This window comes from Babesia microti, chromosome I (genome assembly GCF_000691945.2).
Source record: "Babesia microti strain RI chromosome I, complete genome".
Taxonomy (NCBI): Eukaryota; Apicomplexa; class Aconoidasida; order Piroplasmida; family Babesiidae; genus Babesia; species Babesia microti.
Genome location: NC_027205.1, coordinates 875,724 through 902,840, shown reverse-complemented (window position 1 = coordinate 902,840; position 27,117 = coordinate 875,724). Strand labels below are relative to the sequence as shown.

General features: G+C 33.6%; 16 protein-coding genes across 16 annotated transcripts; 9 read left to right on the top strand and 7 right to left on the bottom strand.

Moving 5' to 3' along the window:
- Positions 1 to 469: 469 nt before the first annotated feature.
- On the top strand, positions 470 to 1,511 carry BMR1_01G02501 (conserved Plasmodium protein, unknown function; the record flags this gene model as incomplete). Its single annotated transcript, XM_021482895.1, is given in 2 exon segments — positions 470 to 817; positions 837 to 1,511. 2 exon segments carry the CDS (start codon positions 470 to 472, stop codon positions 1,509 to 1,511), a joined length of 1,023 nt encoding a protein of 340 aa, XP_021337485.1.
- A 357-nt stretch (positions 1,512 to 1,868) lies between these two features.
- On the top strand, positions 1,869 to 3,072 carry BMR1_01G02500 (casein kinase 1; the record flags this gene model as incomplete). The annotated part of the gene is made up of 3 exons (XM_021482894.1): positions 1,869 to 2,070; positions 2,220 to 3,013; positions 3,034 to 3,072. The coding sequence occupies 3 exons, from the start codon at positions 1,869 to 1,871 to the stop codon at positions 3,070 to 3,072; spliced, it is 1,035 nt and encodes a 344-aa protein (XP_021337484.1).
- BMR1_01G02495 (conserved Plasmodium protein, unknown function) lies at positions 3,528 to 4,567 on the bottom strand (the record flags this gene model as incomplete). The annotated part of the gene is made up of 2 exons (XM_012792112.1): positions 3,528 to 4,368; positions 4,395 to 4,567. The coding sequence occupies 2 exons, from the start codon at positions 4,565 to 4,567 to the stop codon at positions 3,528 to 3,530; spliced, it is 1,014 nt and encodes a 337-aa protein (XP_012647566.1).
- On the bottom strand, positions 5,043 to 6,477 carry BMR1_01G02490 (conserved protein, unknown function; the record flags this gene model as incomplete). The annotated part of the gene is made up of 5 exons (XM_012792111.1): positions 5,043 to 5,208; positions 5,229 to 5,323; positions 5,345 to 5,932; positions 5,954 to 6,055; positions 6,079 to 6,477. 5 exons carry the CDS (start codon positions 6,475 to 6,477, stop codon positions 5,043 to 5,045), a joined length of 1,350 nt encoding a protein of 449 aa, XP_012647565.1.
- BMR1_01G02485 (Cathepsin E-B) lies at positions 7,090 to 8,642 on the bottom strand (the record flags this gene model as incomplete). Its single annotated transcript, XM_021482893.1, has 14 exons — positions 7,090 to 7,260; positions 7,282 to 7,452; positions 7,476 to 7,579; positions 7,602 to 7,687; positions 7,708 to 7,760; positions 7,781 to 7,842; positions 7,864 to 7,926; positions 7,948 to 7,985; positions 8,006 to 8,045; positions 8,068 to 8,086; positions 8,108 to 8,139; positions 8,163 to 8,230; positions 8,251 to 8,300; positions 8,322 to 8,642. The coding sequence occupies 14 exons, from the start codon at positions 8,640 to 8,642 to the stop codon at positions 7,090 to 7,092; spliced, it is 1,278 nt and encodes a 425-aa protein (XP_021337483.1).
- A 167-nt stretch (positions 8,643 to 8,809) lies between these two features.
- On the top strand, positions 8,810 to 9,790 carry BMR1_01G02480 (2-C-methyl-D-erythritol 4-phosphate cytidylyltransferase; the record flags this gene model as incomplete). The annotated part of the gene is made up of 1 exon (XM_012792109.1): positions 8,810 to 9,790. The coding sequence occupies one exon, from the start codon at positions 8,810 to 8,812 to the stop codon at positions 9,788 to 9,790; it is 981 nt and encodes a 326-aa protein (XP_012647563.1).
- BMR1_01G02475 (EF hand) lies at positions 10,638 to 11,220 on the top strand (the record flags this gene model as incomplete). The annotated part of the gene is made up of 5 exons (XM_021482892.1): positions 10,638 to 10,823; positions 10,844 to 10,930; positions 10,952 to 11,032; positions 11,054 to 11,113; positions 11,134 to 11,220. 5 exons carry the CDS (start codon positions 10,638 to 10,640, stop codon positions 11,218 to 11,220), a joined length of 501 nt encoding a protein of 166 aa, XP_021337482.1.
- BMR1_01G02470 (CW-type Zinc Finger) lies at positions 11,500 to 13,422 on the top strand (the record flags this gene model as incomplete). Its single annotated transcript, XM_012792107.1, has 1 exon — positions 11,500 to 13,422. The coding sequence occupies one exon, from the start codon at positions 11,500 to 11,502 to the stop codon at positions 13,420 to 13,422; it is 1,923 nt and encodes a 640-aa protein (XP_012647561.1).
- On the top strand, positions 13,822 to 14,610 carry BMR1_01G02465 (hypothetical protein; the record flags this gene model as incomplete). Its single annotated transcript, XM_012792106.1, has 1 exon — positions 13,822 to 14,610. The coding sequence occupies one exon, from the start codon at positions 13,822 to 13,824 to the stop codon at positions 14,608 to 14,610; it is 789 nt and encodes a 262-aa protein (XP_012647560.1).
- BMR1_01G02460 (BMS1, ribosome biogenesis protein BMS1) lies at positions 14,848 to 17,762 on the top strand (the record flags this gene model as incomplete). Its single annotated transcript, XM_012792105.1, has 2 exons — positions 14,848 to 15,060; positions 15,081 to 17,762. 2 exons carry the CDS (start codon positions 14,848 to 14,850, stop codon positions 17,760 to 17,762), a joined length of 2,895 nt encoding a protein of 964 aa, XP_012647559.1.
- Positions 18,076 to 18,591, bottom strand: BMR1_01G02455 (TSR2, pre-rRNA-processing protein TSR2; the record flags this gene model as incomplete). The annotated part of the gene is made up of 4 exons (XM_012792104.1): positions 18,076 to 18,249; positions 18,273 to 18,361; positions 18,382 to 18,482; positions 18,503 to 18,591. The coding sequence occupies 4 exons, from the start codon at positions 18,589 to 18,591 to the stop codon at positions 18,076 to 18,078; spliced, it is 453 nt and encodes a 150-aa protein (XP_012647558.1).
- Positions 18,592 to 18,660: 69 nt separating this feature from the next.
- On the bottom strand, positions 18,661 to 20,113 carry BMR1_01G02441 (GPI transamidase subunit PIG-U; the record flags this gene model as incomplete). Its single annotated transcript, XM_021482891.1, has 5 exons — positions 18,661 to 18,819; positions 18,841 to 19,029; positions 19,053 to 19,178; positions 19,200 to 19,604; positions 19,625 to 20,113. 5 exons carry the CDS (start codon positions 20,111 to 20,113, stop codon positions 18,661 to 18,663), a joined length of 1,368 nt encoding a protein of 455 aa, XP_021337481.1.
- BMR1_01G02440 (ER lumen protein retaining receptor) lies at positions 20,494 to 21,372 on the bottom strand (the record flags this gene model as incomplete). The annotated part of the gene is made up of 3 exons (XM_012792101.1): positions 20,494 to 20,748; positions 20,771 to 21,059; positions 21,080 to 21,372. 3 exons carry the CDS (start codon positions 21,370 to 21,372, stop codon positions 20,494 to 20,496), a joined length of 837 nt encoding a protein of 278 aa, XP_012647555.1.
- Positions 22,594 to 24,680, top strand: BMR1_01G02435 (sugar transporter, putative; the record flags this gene model as incomplete). The annotated part of the gene is made up of 2 exons (XM_012792100.1): positions 22,594 to 23,621; positions 24,047 to 24,680. 2 exons carry the CDS (start codon positions 22,594 to 22,596, stop codon positions 24,678 to 24,680), a joined length of 1,662 nt encoding a protein of 553 aa, XP_012647554.1.
- BMR1_01G02430 (hypothetical protein) lies at positions 24,901 to 25,584 on the bottom strand (the record flags this gene model as incomplete). Its single annotated transcript, XM_012792099.1, has 1 exon — positions 24,901 to 25,584. The coding sequence occupies one exon, from the start codon at positions 25,582 to 25,584 to the stop codon at positions 24,901 to 24,903; it is 684 nt and encodes a 227-aa protein (XP_012647553.1).
- A 229-nt stretch (positions 25,585 to 25,813) lies between these two features.
- On the top strand, positions 25,814 to 26,950 carry BMR1_01G02420 (Macrophage erythroblast attacher; the record flags this gene model as incomplete). Its single annotated transcript, XM_012792098.1, has 1 exon — positions 25,814 to 26,950. The coding sequence occupies one exon, from the start codon at positions 25,814 to 25,816 to the stop codon at positions 26,948 to 26,950; it is 1,137 nt and encodes a 378-aa protein (XP_012647552.1).
- Between the last annotated feature and the right edge of the window lie 167 nt (positions 26,951 to 27,117).

Here is a 27,117-nt window from a genome sequence, read left to right as displayed (position 1 = left end):
CTTACATAACGTTACATAACGTGATTTGTTTAATTACCAATTAGATGATATACCAAAAAATGACAAATATCGATAAAAATAAATTATAATCATAATAATAAAGCCTTCTATATTCGCCTAGAAAAACTGAGATATACACAATAATAATTTGATTGCATAATAATTGACACTAAAATGTTAGTTAATATATATTATCTCCCAATATTTCCAATTCGTAATAAAAAATGATTCTGTGGAATAAAAGTAATTAGTATTTAAATTTTATGACAGATAAATTATGAACATTTTGTTAATAGTAATTGGAGAACTAAATACTTTGTTTTAAAACTGTAACTTTTTTGGAATGGTAAAGAACGTTAAATATATTAGAAATTCTAATATGTGTTAGGAATTTTGACCCGAATTTATAAAATATTATCAAATTTCAGGGTTAAAAGTGTAGTGAAGAGGTGCTACTAGTTGCATGTCCATGGAGTCACCTAGGTTCGGGTTAGATTGCGATCCTGACTTCAAATGGTGGGAAAGTGATAATGATACCACAATATTGGATGTGTATGACACTAATAAATTATACAAAACTAAATCCCTTCTTACACCCGACAGTATAAATGTAAAACAGGGACTTAATAGTGATGACCCAACAAAAACACCATTTGCGAGTCAAAAAATCGCGAATAATGAACCATACGGAACAGAATTGATAGATTGCAACGCGCTATCGCGAAAATTACATTATGAAACGGATCAACCTGTAATAAATGTGTGTTTGGAGGCACCTAAAAAAGAAACGATCGCAGAAAGGATCCACAATGGGAAGGTTTGTACCATTTATTTAGTTAATGTTTTATCAGGAATTCATTGAGGCAGAATTTGCCAAGGATTATGTCAAGATCAATAACACACCTCTAACAATTATACAACCCTCAAGGGCCATTTGTACTGAGGACGAGTCAGCAAGGGAACCTTTTTCAAATAACTCCTCAATTGATAAACCTCAGCCGGATACTAATATAAAAAATCAATCCCCAAACCAATCGCATCTAATACTAGAGAATGAAAATTCGCCCAAGTGGTTGAAGCCAAATGAGTGTATAGACGAGGTGACAGATGATATCCAAAGAGAAGAACTACTCAAGGGTGAATTACCTACCTTTTTCAATACCATTAAGGTGAAACAAATACATCCTAAGGATAAAATTGTGAGCTACAATTGTTTGGCAAATTATGCACGATACGTGGACAAGGTAACTAAATGCCCACTACTACAATCAGAAATGCAAGGAATAAGTGCATTTAGCGTGGATGAGAGATCGTCAGTTGATAGTGGAGATGAAAATGCACCTATTAATGTTTATAGCGTTAGTGATAGTCAAATAAATAAGGCCAGGGAAATATTGAAAGAACGTAAACAATGTAAGGTAGAGGAGGACAAGAAGTCGAATTTTAAGATCGTCAGGAAGCTTCAGAAATACGAAGAACCAAAGATCATAAAAGGGCGCTATGCCATATAGATCTATATATCAGTTTGAATTTTGGTAGTACTTATATTTAATAGTGTCACTGTGTCACTCGGTTGTTGGGTAGAGGCACATTACAGCAGTTATAGTGCTCCAATACGGTGTGCGGCCAAATTGTACTGTACATAGTATTTGTACAGATTTATGCATACTAACTTGGTTTTGAAATGCAGATTTTCTCATGAAAATTTAACCCATTTTCCCAAATCTATAAATATAACGAAATTTGAAGAAGATTGAAATATTATTGATCACATTTATTGTTAATCATATCAAATAACATTTATAACTATCAAGTAACATTTATACATCCAATTTATCCTATTTCCACTATGAATCGTATCTATTAGGATGATTGGAAGATCATTGGAAATTAGGGTTGGCGGGAACTACCGATTGGGACGAAAAATCGGTAGTGGCTCATTTGGTGACATTTTTATTGGCACACATATAACCACAGGAGAGGATGTGGCCATAAAGCTAGAGTCTCACCGGTCTCGCCATCCCCAATTATTATACGAGTCCAAGCTATATAAGCTCTTAGCAGGTGGTGGTAAGCCATTAATCATCGCTATGTTTTTTGCACCATATTAAAATTTTGTGACATACAACCTATTTTTAATCTATTTATGACATATATTAATAAGTTGTATTTCAGAATTTTATATAATATTTTCATTATATTATGACGTGTTAATATAGTGGGAATACCAACCATCCACTGGTATGGAATTGAGGGGGAGTACAATATCTTAATAATGGACTTACTTGGGCCTTCATTGGAAGACTTATTTACAATTTGCAACAGAAAGTTGAGTTTGAAGAGTGTGTTGATGCTAGCGGACCAGATGCTAAATCGCATCGAATATTGTCATTCCAAAAATTTCATCCATCGAGATATTAAACCAGACAACTTTCTCATTGGGAGGGGAAAGAAAATGTCAATTGTGTATATAATAGATTTTGGTCTTGCCAAGAAGTATAGGGACTCTAAAACAGCTCAGCATATTTGTTATCGTGAAGGTAAAAATCTCACAGGCACAGCGCGCTATGCCAGCATAAATACACACTTGGGCATTGAACAATCCAGAAGAGATGACATGGAAGCTTTAGGCTATGTTTTACTTTACTTCATGAGGGGGAGTTTGCCATGGCAGGGTCTCAAGGCTAACAGTAAGAAGGATAAGTATGACAAGATTAGCGAGAAAAAAATCGCAATCCCCGTCGATCTTCTTTGCAAACAGCTGCCCTTTGAGTTTGTCACTTTTATCAACTATGCTAGATCACTACGCTTTGAAGATAGACCTGATTATAGTTATTTGAGGAGGATACTTAAAGATTTATTCTTCAGGCAAGGGTACCAGTATGATTTCATATTTGATTGGACATTTTTGCATACAGCTCAATTGATGCGTTCTATGATGACTGAAGATATTGAGAGGTTTGAGAGGATTGATAGAATGGCCAAGGATCGAGAGAGGGACAAGGAAGAACAAGTAAGCTGCAAATAATGTAGGCTCGACCTGGCCAGGTCTTAAATAATAAGCCTAGGTAACACTGAACGGAATTAGTCGTTGAGTGAACTACTTTGTTAGTTTTATTACCCTATCATTTTTTGCACTTCGCAATTATTTGTTAGTTATAATTTGTTTAACTCGCTACGAGCTGAGTGCGCTAATTCATTTATTTTATACGATCTATACACTGTAGTTCAGTAATTTGAGTATTAGTATGCCTGCATGTATTCATTTGCAATTTTATATGTGATTAAATTGGTAATATATTCTTATATGAGTATTTATGTTAAGATATATCTGTTCTATATAATAATATATGGATATGTATTATGAATTTGTTTAAAATAACTACTGGTAATCTGAATTGGTATTATCATTGCTGATCATCTCGCTGGTTATCTAACACTGTTTAACATATAATATATACACGCTAATTATGACACTAGTTACTGGATGAGTTGTGACACTAAAACTAATATATATGTAGAAAATATTATACAGAATTAGTCACGCCCTTTTCAGCTTTTAGTTGTTGCCTATATTCCTTACGCCTCAAATTCCTCTCCCTCTTGAGCTTGAGCTTGTAAATAAATCTTTCATCATGGATTCGATACATATCTGTGGAACGAGATAATATCTGCAATTCCTCGTCAAGACCCCTAGGTCTTTCTATTGGAGGCTCAAAACTTTCAACTTGAAGTTGAGATTGGAGTTGTTGTTCCATTTGAAAGACTAGTCTGTGTAATATGCGATTAAGTGAATCCTCAGAATGTAATAAAAGATATATGTGATTGTCATGTATTTGAAATATTTCATTCATTGGTGCAGTAGTAAGAAAGTTGATCCAGTTTGTAAATTTCATAACTACTGAAAGACCTGCCAGTCTAATCTTCCCGTAAAAATCCCGCTCATACAATCCCTTAGATACAGTATTCAAGGAACAGCTTCCAGTTTTAATTAGTTTATAGTATAAGCCTCTAACAATGTATATAATTTGGTTCGCATAATGCCTCTGTTTATTAGTGTACAAGGGATCGTTGCATTTATCAGTATCAAGGTGCCTAATGTTTATTATTTTTGAGCAAATACTGGGAGGAAATACAAGATTAGCCACTGCAGCTTTGATTGAAGCCTGTTTGCTCCTGAAAGTTACATATCCAATGCCATTGCATTGATATGGGTCCAATGAATGTGGTAAACATCTCACACTAGTAACTAAACCGAAAGTTGAAAAAAATCTCCTCAGTCTATCCTGCAAATATTCTGGCGTTCGGCCCATGGGAAGATTACTTAATTCCAGTGTATTAGGGCCATATATTTCAGTTCCCTCATATCTGAATTATTCGATATGAATGCTTACCCAGATTTTGGTTGGTCGTACAAATAATCCACCTTCCTACAATCGATATATGATGTTTCGGGATAATGTAATAATGAATTTGGATCCACACGTATATAAGGTTTTTGAAAAAACCACTTCATCCGCGAAGAACCGTAATAGGCATAACTACACAGATGTTTAGTCAATATCATCGTGAACTATCGTTGACCCTACAATCAAAGCCTCAAATCTTTATGCTAAAGACCTAATTGGGTGTCAAGAAACTGATATAATAAGAATTTATCAGTGATACAACACCCGATATCAATTATTTTTTGCAAATATTGAAATTTACTGGAAAAATACCAGTAAATAATATAGTTGCAACACTTATACCTTTTAAATTATTAATTTCAATTCATTATGTCATAAATTTAACTTTATCAATATGTTGTAAAAATAATCACAAATTTATATTATTTATTACTCATAATTTTATTTAATTATGCTTTTATTTCAGTGATAGCCTGTACCCAATTAATCACACCCATTCCCAATGCATGACAACTTGTTTTGGTTAAGAATTCACCAATTCAATAAATTAACGTATATATCCTACAAGTAATTAGATAAATTCCTAAATACAAACGTATGCTAATTAGGTGTTGCTTTTCATAAAACTACAGATTATTTTATAAACTTGACACTAATTTCACTCTCCTCTACTTCTGTTGCATTTGCCATTCTATCCTCAAGCTCGACTATATACTTTTCAAAGTGTTGTCTCATCGGATCATCTGCCCTTAGTCTCCTTATGAAAGCTTCTCTAACACTTTCCCCGGGTAGTGTCAACCTAAATAACTGCAGTTTTACCAATTTGGTCCTCTCTGTTGTATAACATCAAATGTATTATCCAAGTATTGTGCGTATGATGGGTTTAGACGTACTCCGTTCATCACTAGGTGGTCCTAGGTAATTACCAGGCTTACAAGGTATAGGTGGAAGCACTTTTTAGGTGAAACTGTGCTTAGTGCCTTGTTTGGCAAAAAAAACAACACATCCACGTCTTCACCAAAGGAAAACAATTTACCATCACCAAATCTGGATTTAATTAACTCCAATTGGAACAAATTTTCAAATGGGATATATGGGTCACTTAAAAATGCATAGTTACTGAGCAAGTAGATTAGTGCCTCTTCAGATCTCTCTTTTTCTGAACTGAGAAAAGCCATTTCATGTGTTTCTTCACAATGGCCCTCTTCAGGCTCTAAATCATTGGAAACATGTCTAGACTTTGTGGTTAATTGCTTCTCAACCTTCCTTCTATGCTGAACGGCGAACAATTTGAAGTTCAAATCTTCACAATGGGTGATCCATTGCCATTTTGGAATATCGGGAAAATGCCTAAAATCCTCTCCTGTTAGATTTAGAAAATATGACATATGTTGGTAGAATTGTTTACGATTGATGTCGTAATATTCCCACGTAGGCAAGTGGTTCATATAATCATACAAAATGGGCGTATCCGTACGTTCGTTAAATTTAGCGACGTTTGTTTGCCATTTTTGTCTGCGAGCCTACATAAAAAATTTAGTTACCTCAATTTCAGCCGGAGATTCTGGATCTAAAGAATCTATGTGTGGCGCAAAAACGGCATGTTTTTCTATATACGCCTGCCAATATTGATCTGATTCTAACCACTAAATGTTATGATTCAAATTACCTCATTAGGGTCTATTTTCCATACAGGAGGATTATGATTAGATATCCACAGGGCCTTTACTCCGTCTTCAATAAGTCTCATAGCTTCTTCTGCCGATTTACCGGATTCTTCCTCAGCTCGTTTTAATACCTCACAATACTTCAATATTGGTTGGGGAATTTTATCTAACAATGATATTAGACAATTATAATTAGATTCAAATGCCTCTAATAACTTTGGGTTGCCGATCCGTTCTTTCCATTGTGACCAATCAATCTTTGTGACTGTGCCACTGCGATTATTATCTATCACATTTTGCAAGGCTCCATCGCACGACTTAATTTCATTCCAAGCAGTAGAAACGCTTTCGTTGACGAATGATGAAAGACCTTTCCAGTTAGACCGCAACGCTCTAGACATACTACTGGCAAGTGGCGATTTCAATGTTGGGCGAAACAATGTGTATCCGTGATTTATTACAATCTATTTCACGCAAATTCATTTTTTGATCTCTATAATCGCAATAATTGTTTAGAGAAAAAGCAATTTATTGGTTCAATTTAGATAATATCCTTTTTATTAAATGTTTACACATTATGTTAAAATTTACAGTAATTTGTCCGCTTGGCACACACGTTCTATTTATGTATTAACAAATACAATTATTTGTTGATTATATGAATAAAATATATAAAATTTGAAAACGTACATATGTATTCCAAATAATTAGTAACAATGGAATAATTTCCGTCTTTCCATTTATTTAACATACTAACTATATATTAACTGTGGGAATACTTTTGTGTCATTATTGTCTATTTAAATGCATGATTTATTTTACTTAACATTTCACGATAATCCCCAAATTATCTACCCCTCAATCATAAAAGATGTAACTAACACTACACAGACCTTATTATATATATAGGGGGGATTTTCACTTTCTCTGTATCAATAATTATGAATATGAATTATCTAAAATAAAAATAAAATGATGTTTGTGGGATAAATCGTAGCGATAAAAACAAAAGGTCAAGCTTTCACTTTAACTTTCTTTCTATTAGCAGCCACCAATCCGATTCTCAACTTGTCGCGGTCAAAAATGGCCAAGTATCTCCTAATAAAATTTGTTCCCAACACGATTAGCGGCCCCCTGGGCATAGGTACATCCATTGGTATAATACCCATAAGGCATTCGGAATTCTAACTGATCCGCATACTCACTTCTTCATCCTTAAACATGTAATCATCACGGTCAAGGTCTAGCATTGCAGTTTTTCCATCAACAGTTTTCATCATAATTGATATCTTTGGAAGTTCAGTGTAGTTTGAGCAATCAGAAGCCGCTTTTATCCGGTCATAAAGCTCAAGTGCAAGTATCGAAGGAGTAGTTATCTGAAGTTAAATCGTTTACTTACTAGTGAAGATCCAGTGTCTACCGCTGCTTTGCAGCCATTGTCACCACAAGCTCCAAATGATTTATCATCAATTAAAATGTCTTCAATTGCCACTTCCCAATAATCTAATTCACTGAGTTGTGATACCTGTTGATATGAGTGGGAACCAAAGCGGAACATGCCCGGGCTTGATGTGTTTGGGATCTACTGAACCAAATGACAACGCGCCATTACTTAGTGATTAGTTACTCACATATTAGTATCTTCAGACATGTAAAAAGCAAATATGTTATTTTTCAACAAGTTCTATGTGATTCTTGTGATACTTGATGTTTGATAGAATCCATTAATGGGGAATTTTTATCGTCGAATGAACCATTGCTTCCAACTAAATTAAGCCGGTATTCACTTTCAGGTAGACCCAGACCAACCAATCCATCAAAAGGAAGATCACCGAAAGGATGTTTGCTTTCTACATAACAATTCGTCCGACCCTTTAAAGCCAATCCTATGGATTGATTCTTTACAACCCTAAATGATTTATTTCTTACAGATTGCCAACCCTAACTTCATCATAACCTAGTTCCAGAACTAAATAACATGCATGATTTACCGCATTCACCAGAGCCATACTAAATGATTATATTGCCTACCTTAATTGATGATATTGCCTTATCCCCGTTGTCTGCGTTAAATGTCCATGTTTACCTCCATTTTGTGACTTATAAGTTGTTGAATTTTTTGGATCAAATCGTTCATGATTTTCACAACCATCGCTAAATCAACTATTACACACCTGCATTTGATTGAGGGTATCCATAGCTGCGATGAACCGGTGTCAAAAACCTGCATAAAATAAGTACTTACAACAACAAAATCCTTCCCTGGCGTCCCAACTTTGATCTTGCCAAAGTATTGCGAATTGTGAAAATTAATTAACTCTTCAATAGACGCCGGATCTTCCCTTATGAGCATTTGGTGAAGCTTTTTTGCATTTTCAAATGATGATGTTTTGGTATAAAGTTGTACATAATGTGTTGGCATACTAAAAAGTTGTGACTCCAGGAAATTAGAGCTTCTAGAATTCACACATCGTTGTCTTTCAAGTACATCAATCACGCCCGTTCCTCTACAAGAATTCTTAGCTAATGAAATTGTTGCACATTGCAACAATAAAAACAACATCATTATGAAAGTAGTAAAAGTATATTTAAATGCAGGTAGATTCTTTTGTGTAAATGCATATATGGTCACAAAAGGTATTATAAATTTACTATTAAAATTAATTAAGCCACACACCTGAATTAATTTGTCAAGTGAACTATACATTGAAAAAACATACGCCACCATAGTATATGCGCCCCCATTTCCCCCTTTCTTCAACCTATGTATTTTTGTATTTTACCGCGTGTATCACAGCAAATGAATCACTCTTTCTCAACCCCAAAAAATCTTCAATATCAGTAATATTTACTTGTGGAGGAAGAGGACTGCGGTACCAAGACTCGGGTGGCACAGGAATAAAACAATTTAATTGTGTAAACAATGTGCCAATATATCTATTCTCCTTTTATGAACTACTAAAGTATCCAAATATTAAGCATATTATTTTGGCAACTCATAGGAATAAGTTTACAGACATATTTCATGATCTACAGACCAGGTTGCCACTGCTAAATGGTAGAAAGGCGGATTCCATACAACAAAACCCCAAATTATTCCCACAAAATAACAATCACTTCTACTATTACAAGGAACGAATCATTGTTAAATCAGATCCCGATTGGCAAAATATTGAAAAACTATACAATAAACAGATACCCCCCTTTACTGTGGTAAAGATAACTATATGTGATGCTGGTACGTCAAGGAAATTGACAGTGATTAATGGCCTAAAGCACTTAAATAAGGATTCTGACATAGTACTAATTCACGACTCTGCCAGACCCCTGATTCACACCATTGACCTGGACAAAATGATCGCAACAGCCTGCAAAAAAGGTTCTGCTGTACCTTTCATAAAAATCAATGACTCCATCAAACAACACTTAGATTATAAACTGATTGAAAACGGAGATGTTGACCGGGATTTATTTGTGTTAATACAGACCCCGCAAGCATTTAAGTCCAATTTGATAAAATGTGCTTATGAAACTGCCGCTGAATATGACATGGAATACCCTGATTGTTCACGTTATGTCGAAATATATTGCAATAAAAAGATCTATTTGGTCCCAGGACACCAGTTTAATATGAAGATTACTACTTTAAGTGATTATAATATTGTTAAGCATTTGCTTATTGAGAAATATTTCAAAACTAATAATCAAATGTAGTTAAGTAGTTTTTATTTAGCAATTATATGTAAAGAATATTTACTACCCACTTGTTTGCCTTCAACGCTCATTAATGTATAAGTAAAATATCAGTTTATAAGGATTGCTATCATTGATAGACGCTTAGGATTATCATTGTATATGACAATCGTATATGTAAAATACCAATACATATGTTTGATTGTAAAAGAAATTTTTATTACATACATACGATAGTGTCACATATATAAATCTATTATGAATTGATCATATATTTAAACAAATTGTTCCATAATTAATCTATACACAGCAAAATGAATTACAATATGTAATTATTGCTTAATAAAGTAAATCAATTCACACAATGTAAAATAATTTATCGACCATTTAACAATATATATTGCTAATTATTAATTATTCAGTTTAATTTAATGAATAAATAACATAGAATCTCACTATGACAATTTTGGTATGACATGATTGTTTTTTCTAATAAATAAAAGAATTGTTTTATAAAATAAAAATAGTAAAATAACTAAATAAGACAAAATACAATGTAATTGAATGTCACTGAAATATAATAAATAAACAAAACAATTAAATAATCGAAGATTAAAAATTAAATGCTACAAATAAATAGCCATTTACATAATGTATTGAATAATTAATATGAAAACAGATGAAAAACTGAGCTTTCGACAAGAATATAAAATAATATATAGCACCGCACCACACACGCTTATGTGATGTTGAAATTTCTCACCTTATAATTTATAATTAATCGCCTTCATAGGCAATATTTAATTTGTAAATTAAATAAAAACTATATAAATACACGCAACAAATACACGCAACAAATACACGCAACATGAGACGTCCCTTAGCGGTTCCCCGTACAATACCTATAAGAAAGCGTCGCGACCTCACTGAGGATCAGAAATTGGAAATTAAAGAGGCATTTGAGCTCTTCGATACTACGGGATCTGGTCGTATTGACTCTAGAGAGTTAAGGGTTGCAATGAAAGCCCTAGGTTTTGATCCGCCTAAAGATGAGGTATCACATTGATTACGCAGCTTAGGAATATGCTGGCAGATGTGGATAAAGATGGGAGTTGCACAATTGAATATCAGGATTTCTACGATCTGATGTCAGCTAAAATAGTAATGTTGCGAGTCACTCAGCTAGATCGCGATCCTCTTGAGGAAATGAAAAAGGCTTTTAAACTCTTCGACGCGGATAACACAGGGAAAATATCTTTTAAGGTAACAAAACACATAAATAAGAATTTGAAACGCGTGGCTAAGGAATTGGGAGAACAAATAACAGATGAGGAATTAAAGGAGGTAAATTTTTTCTGAAGTAGATGATACAAGAGGCGGATAGGGATGGAGACGGCGAGATCAACGAGGAGGAATTCATCCGAATAATGAGAAAATCAAACTTATTTTAAATTTAGCCTTTGTTGTAAATGATGTTGGATGTATTAGCTTTGTGTTATTAGACATAGATATCAGCTATGATCCATGGGGTGCACATGTTATTACTGTTGTAACAAGATAATCATTATTTTTATCTTCTAGTTTGCGCTCCTATTTTATGTAAAATATTATTATATATCACTAAAATATCAAAATTATTGTACCATGTTACTAACTAAATGATATAATTCAACCACCCGATTACATCATTGACACATTCATATGTAACTCATTCAATTATACGTCAATAAATGAATGCTATGGATACAGAAACCGCCATAAATTGGGCACAATGCGATTCATGTTCCAAATGGCGAAAATTACCATCGGATTATCCACTGGATCAATTGCCTAATGATTGGGTTTGCTCCATGAATCCTAATAAAAAATTTTCTTCCTGCGATATACCGGAGGAGGCATATAATGACATAGAAAAGTTATCAATTGATAATAATCTACCAATTGATCCTAAATGTCAACTCCCTGACCTTCATCCGGATACCATACCCAGCACTTACGCAGTTATATCATCAGCGCCCATACCTAGGGCTAAGTTAGACACAGGCATTAAGCAGGAGCACATACCAGAATCCACAGTAACATCCACATGTTTACCAATCAAACCCTTGGATGCCGAGAGTGGAAACTGCTTGACTACCAAATATTGTAAAGAATCTTTACTAAATTTACAAATACCTCCCATCCCGCTGAAAACGGGGATTGTTGAGATACCACCAATTGATGCCAAGGAATTTAACTATTACAATCTCAATGATCTTCTCATGAAGGTGGATAAGATTGAACTTCCGCAATTGTCAGACCTACCGAAAGTCACCAATACTGATATCAGTAATATTGCCCAGGAGATTAAAACATACCCTAGTACTGATGATAAACAAAAAATTTCACATAAAGACATGAATAATACGCATGTTAAGGGTATTATAAGCAATGGTCACAGCAGGAAAACCTATACCAGATCCTGCAACTATGGCATTAAAGACAACAATAAAGTATACGATAATTGCTATAGCAAAAGGTATGATAAAAAGCGCCAGGATACTAATGCAAGCAATAGGTATAATAATTTTGAAAAATATGAAAATGAGACATACAATAGTTATTCGGGCAGAACAATAAAACCCAGTAGGCATGATGATTACATCAAGACGGAGTCCAAATATAAGCCTTCAACATCCAATAATTTTAACTTGAGGGGCAGAAGAGGAAATAAGTCATATTTGACAAAGAAGACAAAAAAGGAGATATTGCCGTTGTCATTGGTTAATTGGGTGCAATGTGAGGGGTGTAAAAAGTGGAGACAATTGCCAAGTCATGTTAACGTGGAAAAGTTACCGGATAATTGGTATTGTAAGATGAATATATGGGATCCACCTAAGGCTGATTGCTCAGTACCGGAGGATCCAGAACCTCTACCATGCGGTGCAGATTCAAATTCCTCAGCAGTTTCTTTACCTTCAAACCAACTATCTAAAACAATAACTCATAAAGGCAAAAGAAAAAAGCATAAGAAGGTGGAGCAAATGATGCAAATTGAATGTACCCATGACTTTTCCAACGTACATTACATTGATTGCCCCAACAAAGATTATGTTGCTGGACATCCAGTGGGAGATAGGCTTGTTTTATATTCTCAATCAAACAGTGATATGTCAGTTTGTAAGACATTGGGGGATGTAGCTGTCTTTTCCAAATATACTAAAGATCCCAATTTGGACAAGAAGCGACCGCCCACTGATCCACTAGTATTATCATTTGGCTGCAAAACTGAATGGAATTTAGACACCACATATACTATGGTTACTGAACGACAGATTGAGAGTGAACTTGAAAAGGTGGAAAAGGAGGAGGACCAATTTTCGCATAATGGATTGGCTGGAGGGCTGGATAAATTGTTGCAATTATGTCCAAATCTTCGTGGACAAGTAGGTAAACGAAAAATAATACCTTCAAATTGGCCAAACAAATTATTGTTTACAAACATTTATCCGATGAAGAATGATATCGAAACTGTACATAGACAGGTTGATAATGAAGAGACATTTGAAAAGTTGTCTGCATGGATGAAGAGCAACAAAAAGGTCGGTTTTAGCCCTAATTCACCATACGCTAACATGTTGTTATATTCTGCTGTTGAACATACGGAAGGATAGTCACATTCATTCTGAATTTATTTAGTGGTGTTATTTGATAAACTGAATATTCCCTAGTGGTGAATTGTACACTAATATCGCTAATTATAGGCAATCATATAGTTTTTTAAATTGGTAAATCGATTTTAATTTAATTTATGAGTTATTGACCAATTAATCACGTTGATTATGTAATGATGGTCACTTAATAATAGATATTCATAATCATTATGATAGATTTAAATATTGTAAGTATTATAACGATTAATTGAATGTATTTATCTATTTACCAAATGATAACAAATATAATTATTTACTAAAATATTATCCAATATAGATATTGTGGCAATAACATATATATACATGTGGGAGAATGCGCAAAGTAATGGTAGAATGTGCCGTAAAGGTGCAAGCTAAAATATGAAATTATCGCTGCTTACGACTATAACTCTTATACATCTTTTCCACATTCATTTTGTGTGTTCAAAGGCAATTATAGCTAAAAACAATGAAACGGAATCTGTGTCTTTTTTGGCCAGATCACATAAAACATCGAAGAAACCTAAAAATTGGTTACACAAGGGCCTGTCCCGTAAGGTTAACAAGGAAAAGGGCCTAAAGAAAAACAAAACATTATTTAAAAAGAAGGAGAATAAACACAATAACAAACCAAGCAACAATGGTAATAAATCAAAAAAAAAGAGACGGGGGTTATTCGGAAGAAAAAAATCGAAATCATTCAAAAATAAAAAATCCAAAATAGATGGAAAACATGAAGCTGATGATGTTAAGGATAATGTTTCGTTGAATTTGAGCAGTGCAGATCACAAATACTCAAATCATTCACATGACGACTCTAACCATGATTACAAACGTGATGATTCAGATCGTGATTACAAGCATGATGATTCAGATCATGATTACAAACGTGATGATTCAGATCATGATTACAAACGTGATGGTTCAAATCATAATTATAAACATGATGATTCCGATCATGATTATAAACGTGATGACTCTGATCATGATTATAAACATGATAGTGATAGTGAAAGTACCAACAACAGAGAAAAGAATGACAGTTACTATGCTTCAAATAATGAAATAAACAGTGAACCCCCTGAATTTAAACAACCGAAACGTGTTATTATTGATAAATTGGAAAAACAATTGCTAAAAGTCATAGAAACAATTGCAAATGCCAGATGAATAAGCTTTATATAGATTTTAATTTTAGCAGGTAGATAGCTGTTAAAAAATATTCACATTTTTTATCACATAACACAAGCCAGTCTTGTATGTAGTGTTTAGTCTGGATATTATTTTGTGCGGCTAAATTTATACCAACAATCGTATCAAGCCATGTAGTCAAATTCAGTTCATTCGCAGTTAATGCTTTGTATTACCAAAATTTACCATTGATTTATACCTAATATAATAGTTAGTATGGCTAAATTAAAGGGAAAGGGTAAGGATAAGAGAATTGACGTCAAACGACACAATCCCAAAGCCTTCACATTCTCTGGTGGTGTAAACAGTGTCCAACGTCGCGTCCAAAGAACAGCTGAGATAAATGATAAAAGGCTAAAGGTACAAAAAGTAGTTAAACAAACTGATAATCCTCCGCCGTTCATCGTAGTAATCCAAGGACCACCCAAGGTATGTCACTTATTATCTAGAGCGGCAAATCTACCCTAATCAAATCGCTGGTCAAGCATTACACTCGTCGTAATATTACTAATCTCTCAGGCCCAATTACTCTGGTTTCTTCTAAAAACAGAAGGCTGACGTTTATAGAATGTCCATCACAAATGCAACACATGTTGGATGCCTCTAAGGTTGCAGATTTAGTGATAATATTGATAGATGCTAGTTATGGCTATGAAATGGATACTTTCGAATTTATTAACATTCTTCAAATTCATGGTTTCCCAAGGGCAATTGGAGTGCTTACCCATCTTGACATGTTCAAAAGTGATAACAAGGCTATCAGAAAGTGTAAAAATGATTTTAAGAAGAGATTTTGGGCTGAAATTTATGATGGAGCCAAACTATTCTACTTAAGTAAGCTGAAGAACAACAGATATGACAAGATTGAAATTAGCAACCTTGCTAGATTTATTTCAGTTCAAAAACCAATTACCTTGTCTTGGAGAACGTCCCATCCGTATACAGTGTCACTAAGACACGAGTTACTAGACAATATTACTTACTTTTATGGTTATGTCTATGGTGGTAGATTTGCCACGGATCAACATATTCACATTCCTGGTGCGGGGGATTTTCAAATAACTTCTATACAAGATTGCAACGATCCCTGTCCAATACCTACAGTTGGTAAACGCACATTGCAAGATAAACAAAGGGGAATTTACGCCCCTGGTTGTGATATAGGCATGGTAATGCTTGATGATGAGGATATGTACATTACTTTGCCAAATGTCAAAACACACTTTACTGAAGGCATTGATAGTGATGATGAGCAAAATGTTACCGATGCAGTACGTATGGTTCGTCAGCTACAAAAAGTAGATCGACCACTTGACAATTTTAATAGTGAATTCAAGCTCACTACTGATAGCGTTAATCTTATCAATGGCGATAATATGAATCTATATAATCATTTTGATAATCCAATTACCAATGATAATACTAATATTGAAACTAAAAAAAATGTTGTTGATGAACTAGATAAAAGAACAAATGACAATAAAACAGTTGACCCGTTTTTATTAAGGACACAAGATAATGACATTGATTTTCAGTGTAACGAGTTGATGAAATTGATTTACAAGCCGGTAAACCTAAGTGCTGGTAGCTTACTTGGTAACCACCTTTCTGATATATCCAAGGAAGAAGATCTATTTGATCCAAATTTGAATGATCAAAGGATTTTTGATATTGTACTAAAGGACACTAACTTTGATGAACTAATAAATAGTGAAATGGTACAGTCATTATTCAAAAAAGGCACTGATAAAACCAATGGCGATTCAGATGCAGAAAATGACGATCATTATGAATATAACTCTACCAGTGAAAATGAAAATGATCATACAAATGATGATATGATGATTTATGATGAAAGTGACCCACATTTTATCACCAAAAAGCAACGACTCCAAGAACAATTACGGCAACGTGAATATATGGAGACTTTTGATTTCAAAGGGATAGAATCCGTACAAAAACATCTATCTTCAAGTTTCATTGGGAAGTATGTAAAAATAGGAGTATCAAATGTACCAAAGTCTTGGCTAGATAAGGTTAAAGATAAATCATCTGTTGTGGTAATTGGAGGTTTATTGCATGGCGAATCCAATTTTGGGCATACATTGATTCGCGTGAAAAGACATAGATGGGCTCCTAAAATCCTGAAAAATGAAGATCCAATCCTTTTCTCCATTGGTTGGAGACGATTTCAATCGCTACCTCTTTATTGCATGGAAGATCGCAATAAAGTAAGAGTTAAAATGCTTAAATATACTCCTGAGCACTTACACTGTCTTGCAGTGGTATATGGACCACTGGCTCCACCAAACACAGGCGTTGTTGGTATAAAGAATTGGAATAAAATAAAGTCTTATCGCATATCCCTTACAGGGGTGGTACTAGGAGAAGCTTCAGATGTAAAAGTAGTTAAAAAATTGAAACTTATAGGAGAACCGCACAAAATATACAAAAATACTGCATTCATAAAAGGGATGTTTAACAGTAGTTTAGAAGCATCGCGGTGCATCGGAGCAAGAATTCAAACTGTTTCTGGCATTAGAGGAGTAATAAAAAAAGCTGATAGACCTGATGGTATTGTTAGGGCATCTTTTGAAGATAAAATCATTCCTAGTGACCTAGTGATAATGAAATCCTACGTGCCTGTCACGCCCAAATCTGTATACAATCCAATACTTGATGAAGGTGGATCACGAATAAGATCAATTGTTGAACTTAAGGGTGAGTTTGGAGTTGCAGCTTCTATTGGTAATCCATACCCATTGAAGTCAGCTCTGACACACCCTGTAAAGAATCCATCTACCATCAAAATACCAACGAATTTGGTCAAAAACCTACCTTTCCAATCCAGACCTAAGAAAATAGCCTCTGATACTCAAATTGAGTCTCTACCTATTATCACATCCCCTGAACATAGTAAGAGCGCAGTGCTGTTTACTAAATTAATGACTATTAGAAAGGCGAGGCAGGAGAGAAGGGCTGAAAAGGCCAAACTTCACAGGGCCAAAGTTGCCATGGGAGCTATTAAATCAAATGAGGCAAGGGATGCCATCATGAGAAAGAGAATCAAGAAACGGAATATGCTTGCTTCCAAAAAACACGCGATTATGAGGGATAAGCTTGCGATTTAGTGTAATTGATTTGTTTGTAAAATGATTATATTTTTAGTTATTTTTTTAAAATCGATAAGAATTATTTATTAATAACAAACACATTTTGAAAGAATACATGTTGCATGTAACACAGATATTAATTTTTTAAAACAAATTTAACCTGTCATTATTACTTTGGAAAAAATGTAACAATATATTACACTGAATTCAGTCAGAATAAAATTACAAAAAAGTTTATATTACATGATTCAACCCATGATCTTCAACTTAATTCCTTTTTAACTATTATTTAGATATTTTTCAATAGCTACATTTTGTGCTTCACCATTTTTTATGGTTCATAATCAGATTGAGATTCTTCATCACATGATGAAGAATCTGATTGGTTAGGTTGACATATATCAATTTTGCAAGGGTTAATTTGTGTTTCTAAGGCGTTTAAAAGTGTTAAATCGCCATTTTGCAGTTGGCCATGGAGTGTAGTTAAAATGTCTGCTATTTCCTTCTGAATAAATCATTAATGAATACATCACTGTTATCTTCCAGATTCGTATAGAATGAGTCATTCATAAAATTGAACAATATTTCTTGTATTTCGTCAGCATATACAGTTTTATCTAAGTAATTCGTGACCTACGGGCACATAAATAGTCAATTAATAGCGTTTTCAATTGACTACGCTTTAATTGACTATCCTTACCACCCCAACCTGATTCCAGAGCCAAATTTAAAGCAGTCCTAAATGAGTTATCCTGTACCAGCAAGAAAGGATCCTTTCAACAGCCCCCACCAGTCTATCCATCAAAAGAGCACCACCACATACTACACTAAATAGGCATGCTAGCATATATTGTTTAGCGATATATCTATTCTTCTTGTATAATTATATTATTATTATTAGTAGTAGTATAATACATTATTTTACCACGTTAATGTAATCATTTAAAATGATTATGAAAATGAATACAGAAAGCATTTGGGTCATAAAGTAGTAATTTGGATTGCTAGTGGTACGACCAACGCAGGTAATCAAATTTATCACGCATAATGTTAGTGCTAGTACTAGAAAAACAATCTAAATAACTTTCGAGCTTACCTTCTTGCTAAACTGCTGCTTCTTAATGGTGTCGTATTTCATCATCATTAATACCAAACAAAATGAAATGTCTGATACTGACAATGTATCACTAGTAACAAATGATATACTAGTCAGTAAAGTTAGTAATATCGTTGGTGTATCGCCAAATTTCATGGCTAAAGGGAACAGATATAGCAGCACATGGTACTAGGTAACGACTTTATACTTACGTCCAATAATAATTTCGCAGCTTCGACATACATAGTGGGAATCACTAGAAATATATACCAGTAGATGGATAAGTTGGGTAGATATGCCGAATTGAAGTGGCCAAGTGATATATTTTTGAAAAATTTCTATTTAATTTCATGACTTACAATACCTCCTAGCATATTGCTGAGAGTTTTAATTGTATAATGATGTGCAAAAAATGATAGGATACACGTAATACCGTATGTTATACGTATATAATTTCGTCTTGACTTAGCCACATCATATACAATAGTGTCAATTCTATACCTGTACATTATGAATCCTAGTGCAAATACGGTACAAATATGATTTATAGAGTTTATTTGATAAATAAACCCTAGTAACGTGAAAAAAATACAATTGTGACAAATATCAATCCCAATATCGATGATAAATTTATTTCCATCGCCTAATTTTTGTTTAAGTGCCTTGAATTCATAAACAGTGGTATCATGCGTTATAACAAGTAAAGCGAGGACTATAAGCATATAGTTTAAATTATCCATGCTTAAACAGAAGTTTGAAATTATCTAAATAAGGTTTTCCATACACTAATTGGATTTAGTAGGTAGTAAATGGCGAATTTATCGGGGTATTCAATGTCAAATTGCCAACTATTGTCCAAATATTGAGCGTTATGCATTAAATATTTAAATGAAATTGCCGTAATTAGGTCAATTAGTGCGATAATGATGAAATATTTAACAGTATATGAAAATGGTGTGCCGAATAAGTAAAAATTTAGGGGTTTCAACACCAATGGATGCAATTGTATGGAATCCAAAACATAATTTGTGTTTTTAAGTGATATAGAGTTTATAAAATGCGATTCTCTTAGTAATTCAATGTATGTGCGACCACTATGGAATAGTGGATACATGTTTCTGAGTGGATTCACATAATTTGTGAAATGGAATCCATTTAATTTGTGTTGATAGACAGTTGTGTAACTAGAAGAAAATTCGAGTAAATATTCATACAAAATATAAGCGATAGATTTTAATAGAGTTATTGATGATAAAACCCCTAGGGTTTCCATAAAACCAAGCTAATGTATACGTATATGATGAATGTGTGGCGATTTTATTCTGATACATAACATATTTAATAATAGTATAGTTTTGGTGCTTTTGTACAAACACACAAATATCTGCAAAAAATTTCATATAATGAACAACTATTTTGTCAATTATTAGGTTAGCTATCACACACATTGCTAGCAATTACACGCGGATATAACTATTACTTAGTTAAATACTGTTCATACTATAATGTTTATTATACAGTAGAATTATTAAATTTTGTGATTATACAATTCCAAGGTATTTTTCAGTGGAATTTAAAAGTAATCTTCATTGAAGCATTAATGCTTTTAATTACATATGGGCTTCGTTCACATTTAATTTAAATGTTATGTAGTTATACATTCTCCGATAACATAAATTGCACGGGTACCCCCTTCTCCAAACACTTAATATAACTGTATACAAAATCACCCATGATGGCAATTTGCAAGAATTCCATTAGCACGACCCACCAGCCGACGAATGGCTTAAGCAAATTCCCTTTGGTATTTAGTTCTTTGTATGTAGAAATCCAGAAAATGAATGAAAATGTGCGAGATAAGGCTTGAGCTGCTAAGAAATGCGCCTGAAATGGAGTAACTTTCCCTTTCTGTATCAATTAGTGTACTTACCCCGTTTTGAAACATTATCAGCTGAGGTAAAACACATAAAGCCTCAGCATAAAGTGCAAAAGCCCACGATATATCTGATAAAAATGCATTATTTAGAGATGAATGTAAAATGCAGGCTAGAATAAATGATGGAATAAGTATGTATTGACATTTCAGCGTATCATCATCCTCTTCATATGTTGATCTATAGCTCACAATACATGAATAGCCAATATAGATACTCATGACAAAGCATGAAATTTCTGAAAGTTGGTAAAGCCAATCCCCAGATCTGTCATAAGGTAAATAACTAAATTAGAAACAACGTACCCTTGATATGGAATGATTGAAAAAAGACGGAAAAGGAAGATAAAAACGTAGCATAAGATCATGTTCAGGGAGATTCCAGATACAGATTTGGCAGAAAACACACAAAATGAGACCATAAGAAAACTGAGAGAACCAATAAGTGACGAAAGTGTTAGGAGAAATGAGAAATCTCCATCTGAGCAAAGGATGTAGAGGAAAAATATAATAGCAAAGAATGATATATATATTTTGGCCGGGCCACGATTTGCCTTCACCATATTGCGTAATTCGTTAACTGGATTTGGTCCACTCATCCTTCTACAATTAAGCTACTGGCCCCACCGTTTCAGTTCATAACAAGTTTAATTTGATATCTACTGTATTTATCTTTCAATACTTTAGTACAATCTATTATTTAGCGTATTCTATACAGTAAATGCATTAATATATTAGCTAAAATTGTTTGGATTATTGCATGCAATACGCCTGTACGAATAGATCTGCATTTATTTATTAAACATCAAGCAATCATATGATCGTTGCATATACTCCAAATATCGTCTCAATTGATTTTTAAATACACTTTTATGTGTGTAATTATCACTGTCAAACAAATACTTTCGAAATTAATTTATTGCACTTAATAATAACGATTAAACATATAATATACAGTCATTTCATTATATGACTTAAATATGGTTTATGCATTTAGAGTTATTTTATCAATAATCAATATACAATTTTGTGTAAGAAAATTAATCTTTAAAGGAGTGATGCTGTCACACCTGACGTGATACAAATACCAAACAACCTACACATGAGCTGAGATATACTCATCATTAATAAATTAACTAACATCTCAAATTTAAATATGAAACACTTCCAAAATGAACTAGCAGCGTTAATATATAATTAAAATGTCAACACTAATCTCAAATAGATATTTATCCATTAAACACCACATTGGTATATACACATTGACGTAACAAATCATGCGTGAACCTTAATATTTATAATTTAATATCAAGACAAAATAAGTTACTTGCGTGTCAAAATGCTTTAGCACAGGACTAATGCACTCTGGTAGATGTGTGGGCAATCTATGTTGAGAGGCGGATACAATTGCACCAGCTCTGTATATAACTAATAAATAATTGACGTGCTTATATGAATTAGATGCACAAAAGTGGTCTTGTAAATGGATAACAAATGAAATTGTAAATGGCTAATTTATTGATATATTAAGATAGAGTGAATGCAGTACCCCACTAATAGACAGTTTTAGTTTTTGGGTGTTTGTTAATTGTTCGTTATTGCAACGTTTTTACACAATGTAATTACCCAACAAACTTCAATTTTAATGATCCTAATTTATATTACTTCAAAATGGTCATAATTGCAGGTTTTCGTCACACACTCATTTTTGCATCACTTTTGCATTCCAACCGCACATTAATCACATTTATTTAGACATTCACACTTGAAAGACTCATATAAATATAAAATTTCAAATTTACAACAATTTTATTGTAAATATGTCTGATAAGCACTTTTGCACATCACAAGAAGCCAGTGCTTCCATCAAATCAGATGATGACACCAATAAATACACTAATGATGCCTTACAGACTGAAATAGATTTGAATATACAACGGGGGAACCAATATGGTATAATTGGCGATCTATATGTGTTTATATTGATCATTCTTTTGGAGATTTTCGTTAATTATGACGTGGGCTCCATGGCCGTTATGATTAATTTTGTTAAAGAACCTTACAATTTTTCAGAGACAGAATTGGGTATTCTTGGTGCATTGCCATTTTTTGGATTAATAGTTATTACTACATTTTCTGGGAAACTGTTATTACGATTTAAAGCACAGTACCTATGCTCTCTAGGTTTGAGCACTAACTTAGTAGCAATTGTCATCTTAGCAGTCGCCTTTCACAAATCATTATTCTACATTGGTCGGTTTACCATTGGGATTACCCAAGCAATTTTTGTAATCTACGCCCCAGTATGGGTTGACACTTACTCCCCACTAAAATATCGCACTCTTTGGATGGGTATTTTACAGGGCTCTATCATTATCGGCACTGTGTTTGGTTATGGAATAACTGCAATGCTCGGATCTTTCAGCTCTTGGGGCTGGAGATATTCACTTTGCATCCAGGCTGTAGGCCTTTTTATTCAGTTTGTTTTGTATGTAATACTTCCAGGCAACAAGGTTAATTTACCCCTCCATTTGGAATTTGGTGACAGTAAGTTGAGTACAATAATGTCCAATTCCGAATTATCACACAATGGAACGATCACTAGAGTTTCCATGCCTAATATTGGGTCTGGAACTTGTGAAAATCCACATCGCAGACGATTATCAGATGGTCAGATTTATGAAAAGTTTCACAGTCCATCCATACTAAGTATTTCTCAGTATAAAATGCACCTTGGTATCCAGAATCAATCAAAATATTTGAATAGTTCAACTGATGGAATTGTTGATAAACCTAAAGCCATACTTGAGTCTTCATGCACGTGTAATGATTTTTTTGCGCTTTTCAAGTATGTATTTTATTATACATTTTAATGCGTTTTTTAACTTCAATAATAAAAAGTTTTTTTTCAATTATTCATCTATTATATAATTAACAACTTATTATTATCACTACACATTTGATGCATTTCAAATTTTTTTTATTATAAGATTAATTTTCTCATTAATATACAATGAAATCACATAGTATTTATATAAATTTATAAATATTGTCATCAAAAATTTATATACTTAATAATATTTATTAATTTGTATACGAGTTATTACTGATATATGATTTCACTATTTTTTAAATTTACAAATTTTATTTTATCCTAAACTATTTATTGTTTTATTATATATATTAATCGTTAGTATACATATTAACAAATTAGTTTGGGTTTGCATGTGTATGATCATGATTTGTAAATATATTCATACAAAATTCATCCAGAAATGGCATGTATGTCCCAATTGTAATCACCTTATGCGCTCTATACTTCGAACTCACTGGTATACAATACTGGATTACCTCATATCTAATCCGCATGTGCGAAGTTAGCGAGGTTCTGGTGTATGTTGTCTTTTCTGTTACAGCTGTTACTTCCCCTACATTTGGCGTACTTTTTGGTTCGGCAATTGTGGATTGTGTTGCTGGGTATGATGAAAATTCGGTTATGCGTATATTATACATTTCGTTCTTTTGGTCACTTTTATGTCTGGGCTGTGGTATTATTGTGACATTCTTCAAGCGCAACTTTTATGTATTGGTTACCAATATTTGGATTGTGCTATTTTTTGGCGGATGTATAGTTCCTCCAGCAATGGTATTGTCCATCAATTCGGTCGAACCCAGGTTACGAGCCTTAGCCTCAAGTGTTAGTGCTGCAATGTACAATATTTTTGGTTATATGGCAGGATCAATACTACCTGGCTATGTTGCTGATATCGTAGGGGACTTTACTGCTATTATCTATGTTATTTTTTTGTGGGCGGTTTTCGGCACCTTTGGAATGTTTGTTTGTATCTTAGTCAAACTCTACCAGAAGTCTAAGAAAAATCATAATAACGCCAGTACATGCGTATGATCACCGCAGTTTACATAACATAACATTTTTAATTATCTTTTGGATGATATGGACGTAACAACAAAATCTCATTAACAATACAGCACAGTCAAATATTGTAAGAGTTGTAATTACGATTAATTAGGGTAGCCAAGTGATACGGCAAATTGCTAATAATTTTATAAATTCACTACTTTTAAATAGTCAATAATCATGTTCAATGACAGACAATCATGCATCGTTATAGTAGTGATTTAATCTCCATAATGGCACTGGTTGCCCTTGCTACCCTTTCACTGATATCATTAGACTTTAAGTTCCATTCCCTAGCTTCTTTGACGACCTCTATGGCACGATCAAGAGATATATCATCCTTAGCCTGTTTAATGGAGTTGGTCCATTTGTGACATTCTAATGATCTAAAAAGCTTGAGAGATGGGTTGTCAATAGTGCCATTAAACAGTAGAGGCACTTGAAAAGTGTTAATTTTGTTATTTGTAATATTAGCACAATCTAAACGTTTGTCCTGAGTGTTATGTGTGGAGTTTTTTTTGGACAATATTAGCTCAAATCCACACTCGAAGCATAGATCCTCTAGCTCGTCGACAGCTTCGGAATTGGTAGGAGGATCAATAATCCACAGGAATTTCATAGGGTTGGAAATTGACTTAAAATTTGAAATTATCTTTTTAGCATCATCTTCTTTGGAAGTGATAATTATTGCCTGAGCGTTAGATGGTATATCAGACATACTATATGAATTAACTATGTAAAAGTGAATTTTGGCATAGTAGTACTTATTTGATATTGCAAAATATATCCCAAAATCATCATTTTCATGAGTTATGTTGGTTTTTATCTCCCCTAGCACAGATTCCGAATATGGACCTATAATTGTAGCAATGTTTAATTCACAATCTGTCATGTTTAGAAAATGATACTATTTCGCGAATAATCAAAACGTTATCTAATGTTTCCAAATATATTTTTAAATATTGAATAGAAAATATTTTAAATATAATCTCTATTGCTGTTAAAATTTAACTACATTGCCCTAGGGTATAGACATCGTCGTGGTACTGAATAGCATAGCATGTGTGGTATTATATATAACAGGTATTGGGATGTCACATATGTAAACTTAAATACTATCAATGAGTTCAAATACAGTGGCTACGTTGGATCGATGGCTACTGTCCACGATATTTGAGCAGATAAATGACAATATGCGTGAAACATACCGCAATGTTGATCATGAGATGAAATTGATCACCCAGTTCATTACTAAGAAACTCATAAATATTAGTGATCCTCATACGATACGATTAAAGTTAAAAAAGGCAATTGACAGACTACAAACACTTGACCAGTTGGTTAAACAGTCAAACACAGAGCAGGAAAATTACTTTGATACTATAGTGGAGCGTATTGACATGCTTTCTGCCGAACCAAATCTTCAAAATGTACAACAAAATCCTAATTTCAATATTACAAATGATTATGTTCATAAACGCGTCTCTTGGACACTAATGGAGTTTCTTAATCGTCGCGGCTACATTAACACAGCAAAACAATTGGCGGCTAAGGAGAATTTGAATAACTTGGCTGACTTAGAACTTTTTACTGAAGTCAAGCATGTGAGCGATCAGATAAAATCTGGTAATTTAGAGGGAGTGTTAAAATGGATTAATAATTACCGATATAAGTTAAACAAGTTATATATACCGCTAGAGGATCAAGTGCTTGCACAAAGGATTATTAACGCTGCTGCAAATGATGATATGGAATTGGTGGTAAAATTGATTGAACAGGGCGGTGGCAAGACGGATAGTCCGGAAATTAGAAAGGCTATTACCTCATGCCTCAAGGGGATAAATGTTAATGACACAAAGGATAAATTGGACAGCATACTGAAGTTATATGAATCTGCTGTTGCACAAGCTCAAGGGTATAGTGAATATCCTCTAGTACACTATATTTTACATGCTGGATTTAGTGCAATGAAATCCAAGGCGTGTCGGGACTGTCGTGCCATATCTTGCCCTTCTTGCTGCCCCGATTGGTCGGTTTACGTAGAACAAGTGCCTACACTGCACCGATTACAAAGCGTATTGGTTTGTCCAATTACTGGTCAGGTTATGGATGACTTAAATCCGCCTATGGCCAGCCCAGACGGTATCGTTTATTCATATAATGCCCTAAAATGTTATACCGAAGAGGGGATTGTAACATGTCCCAAGACAGGGCATAAACATCCCTTTGATAGTTATACCAAGTTGTTCATAACTTAATATTGGATTATCAAAATTTTTTAATTTTTACAAGGATACACACGTCGCCACACAAAGCACTTAATATTGTGATTCCTTCCTTAATTATGTAAAGTATCTAGCTTAAAAGTTTTAAAAGTTTCATTGATCACTTTACCATTCAATCTAACAATGATTTAATAATTATA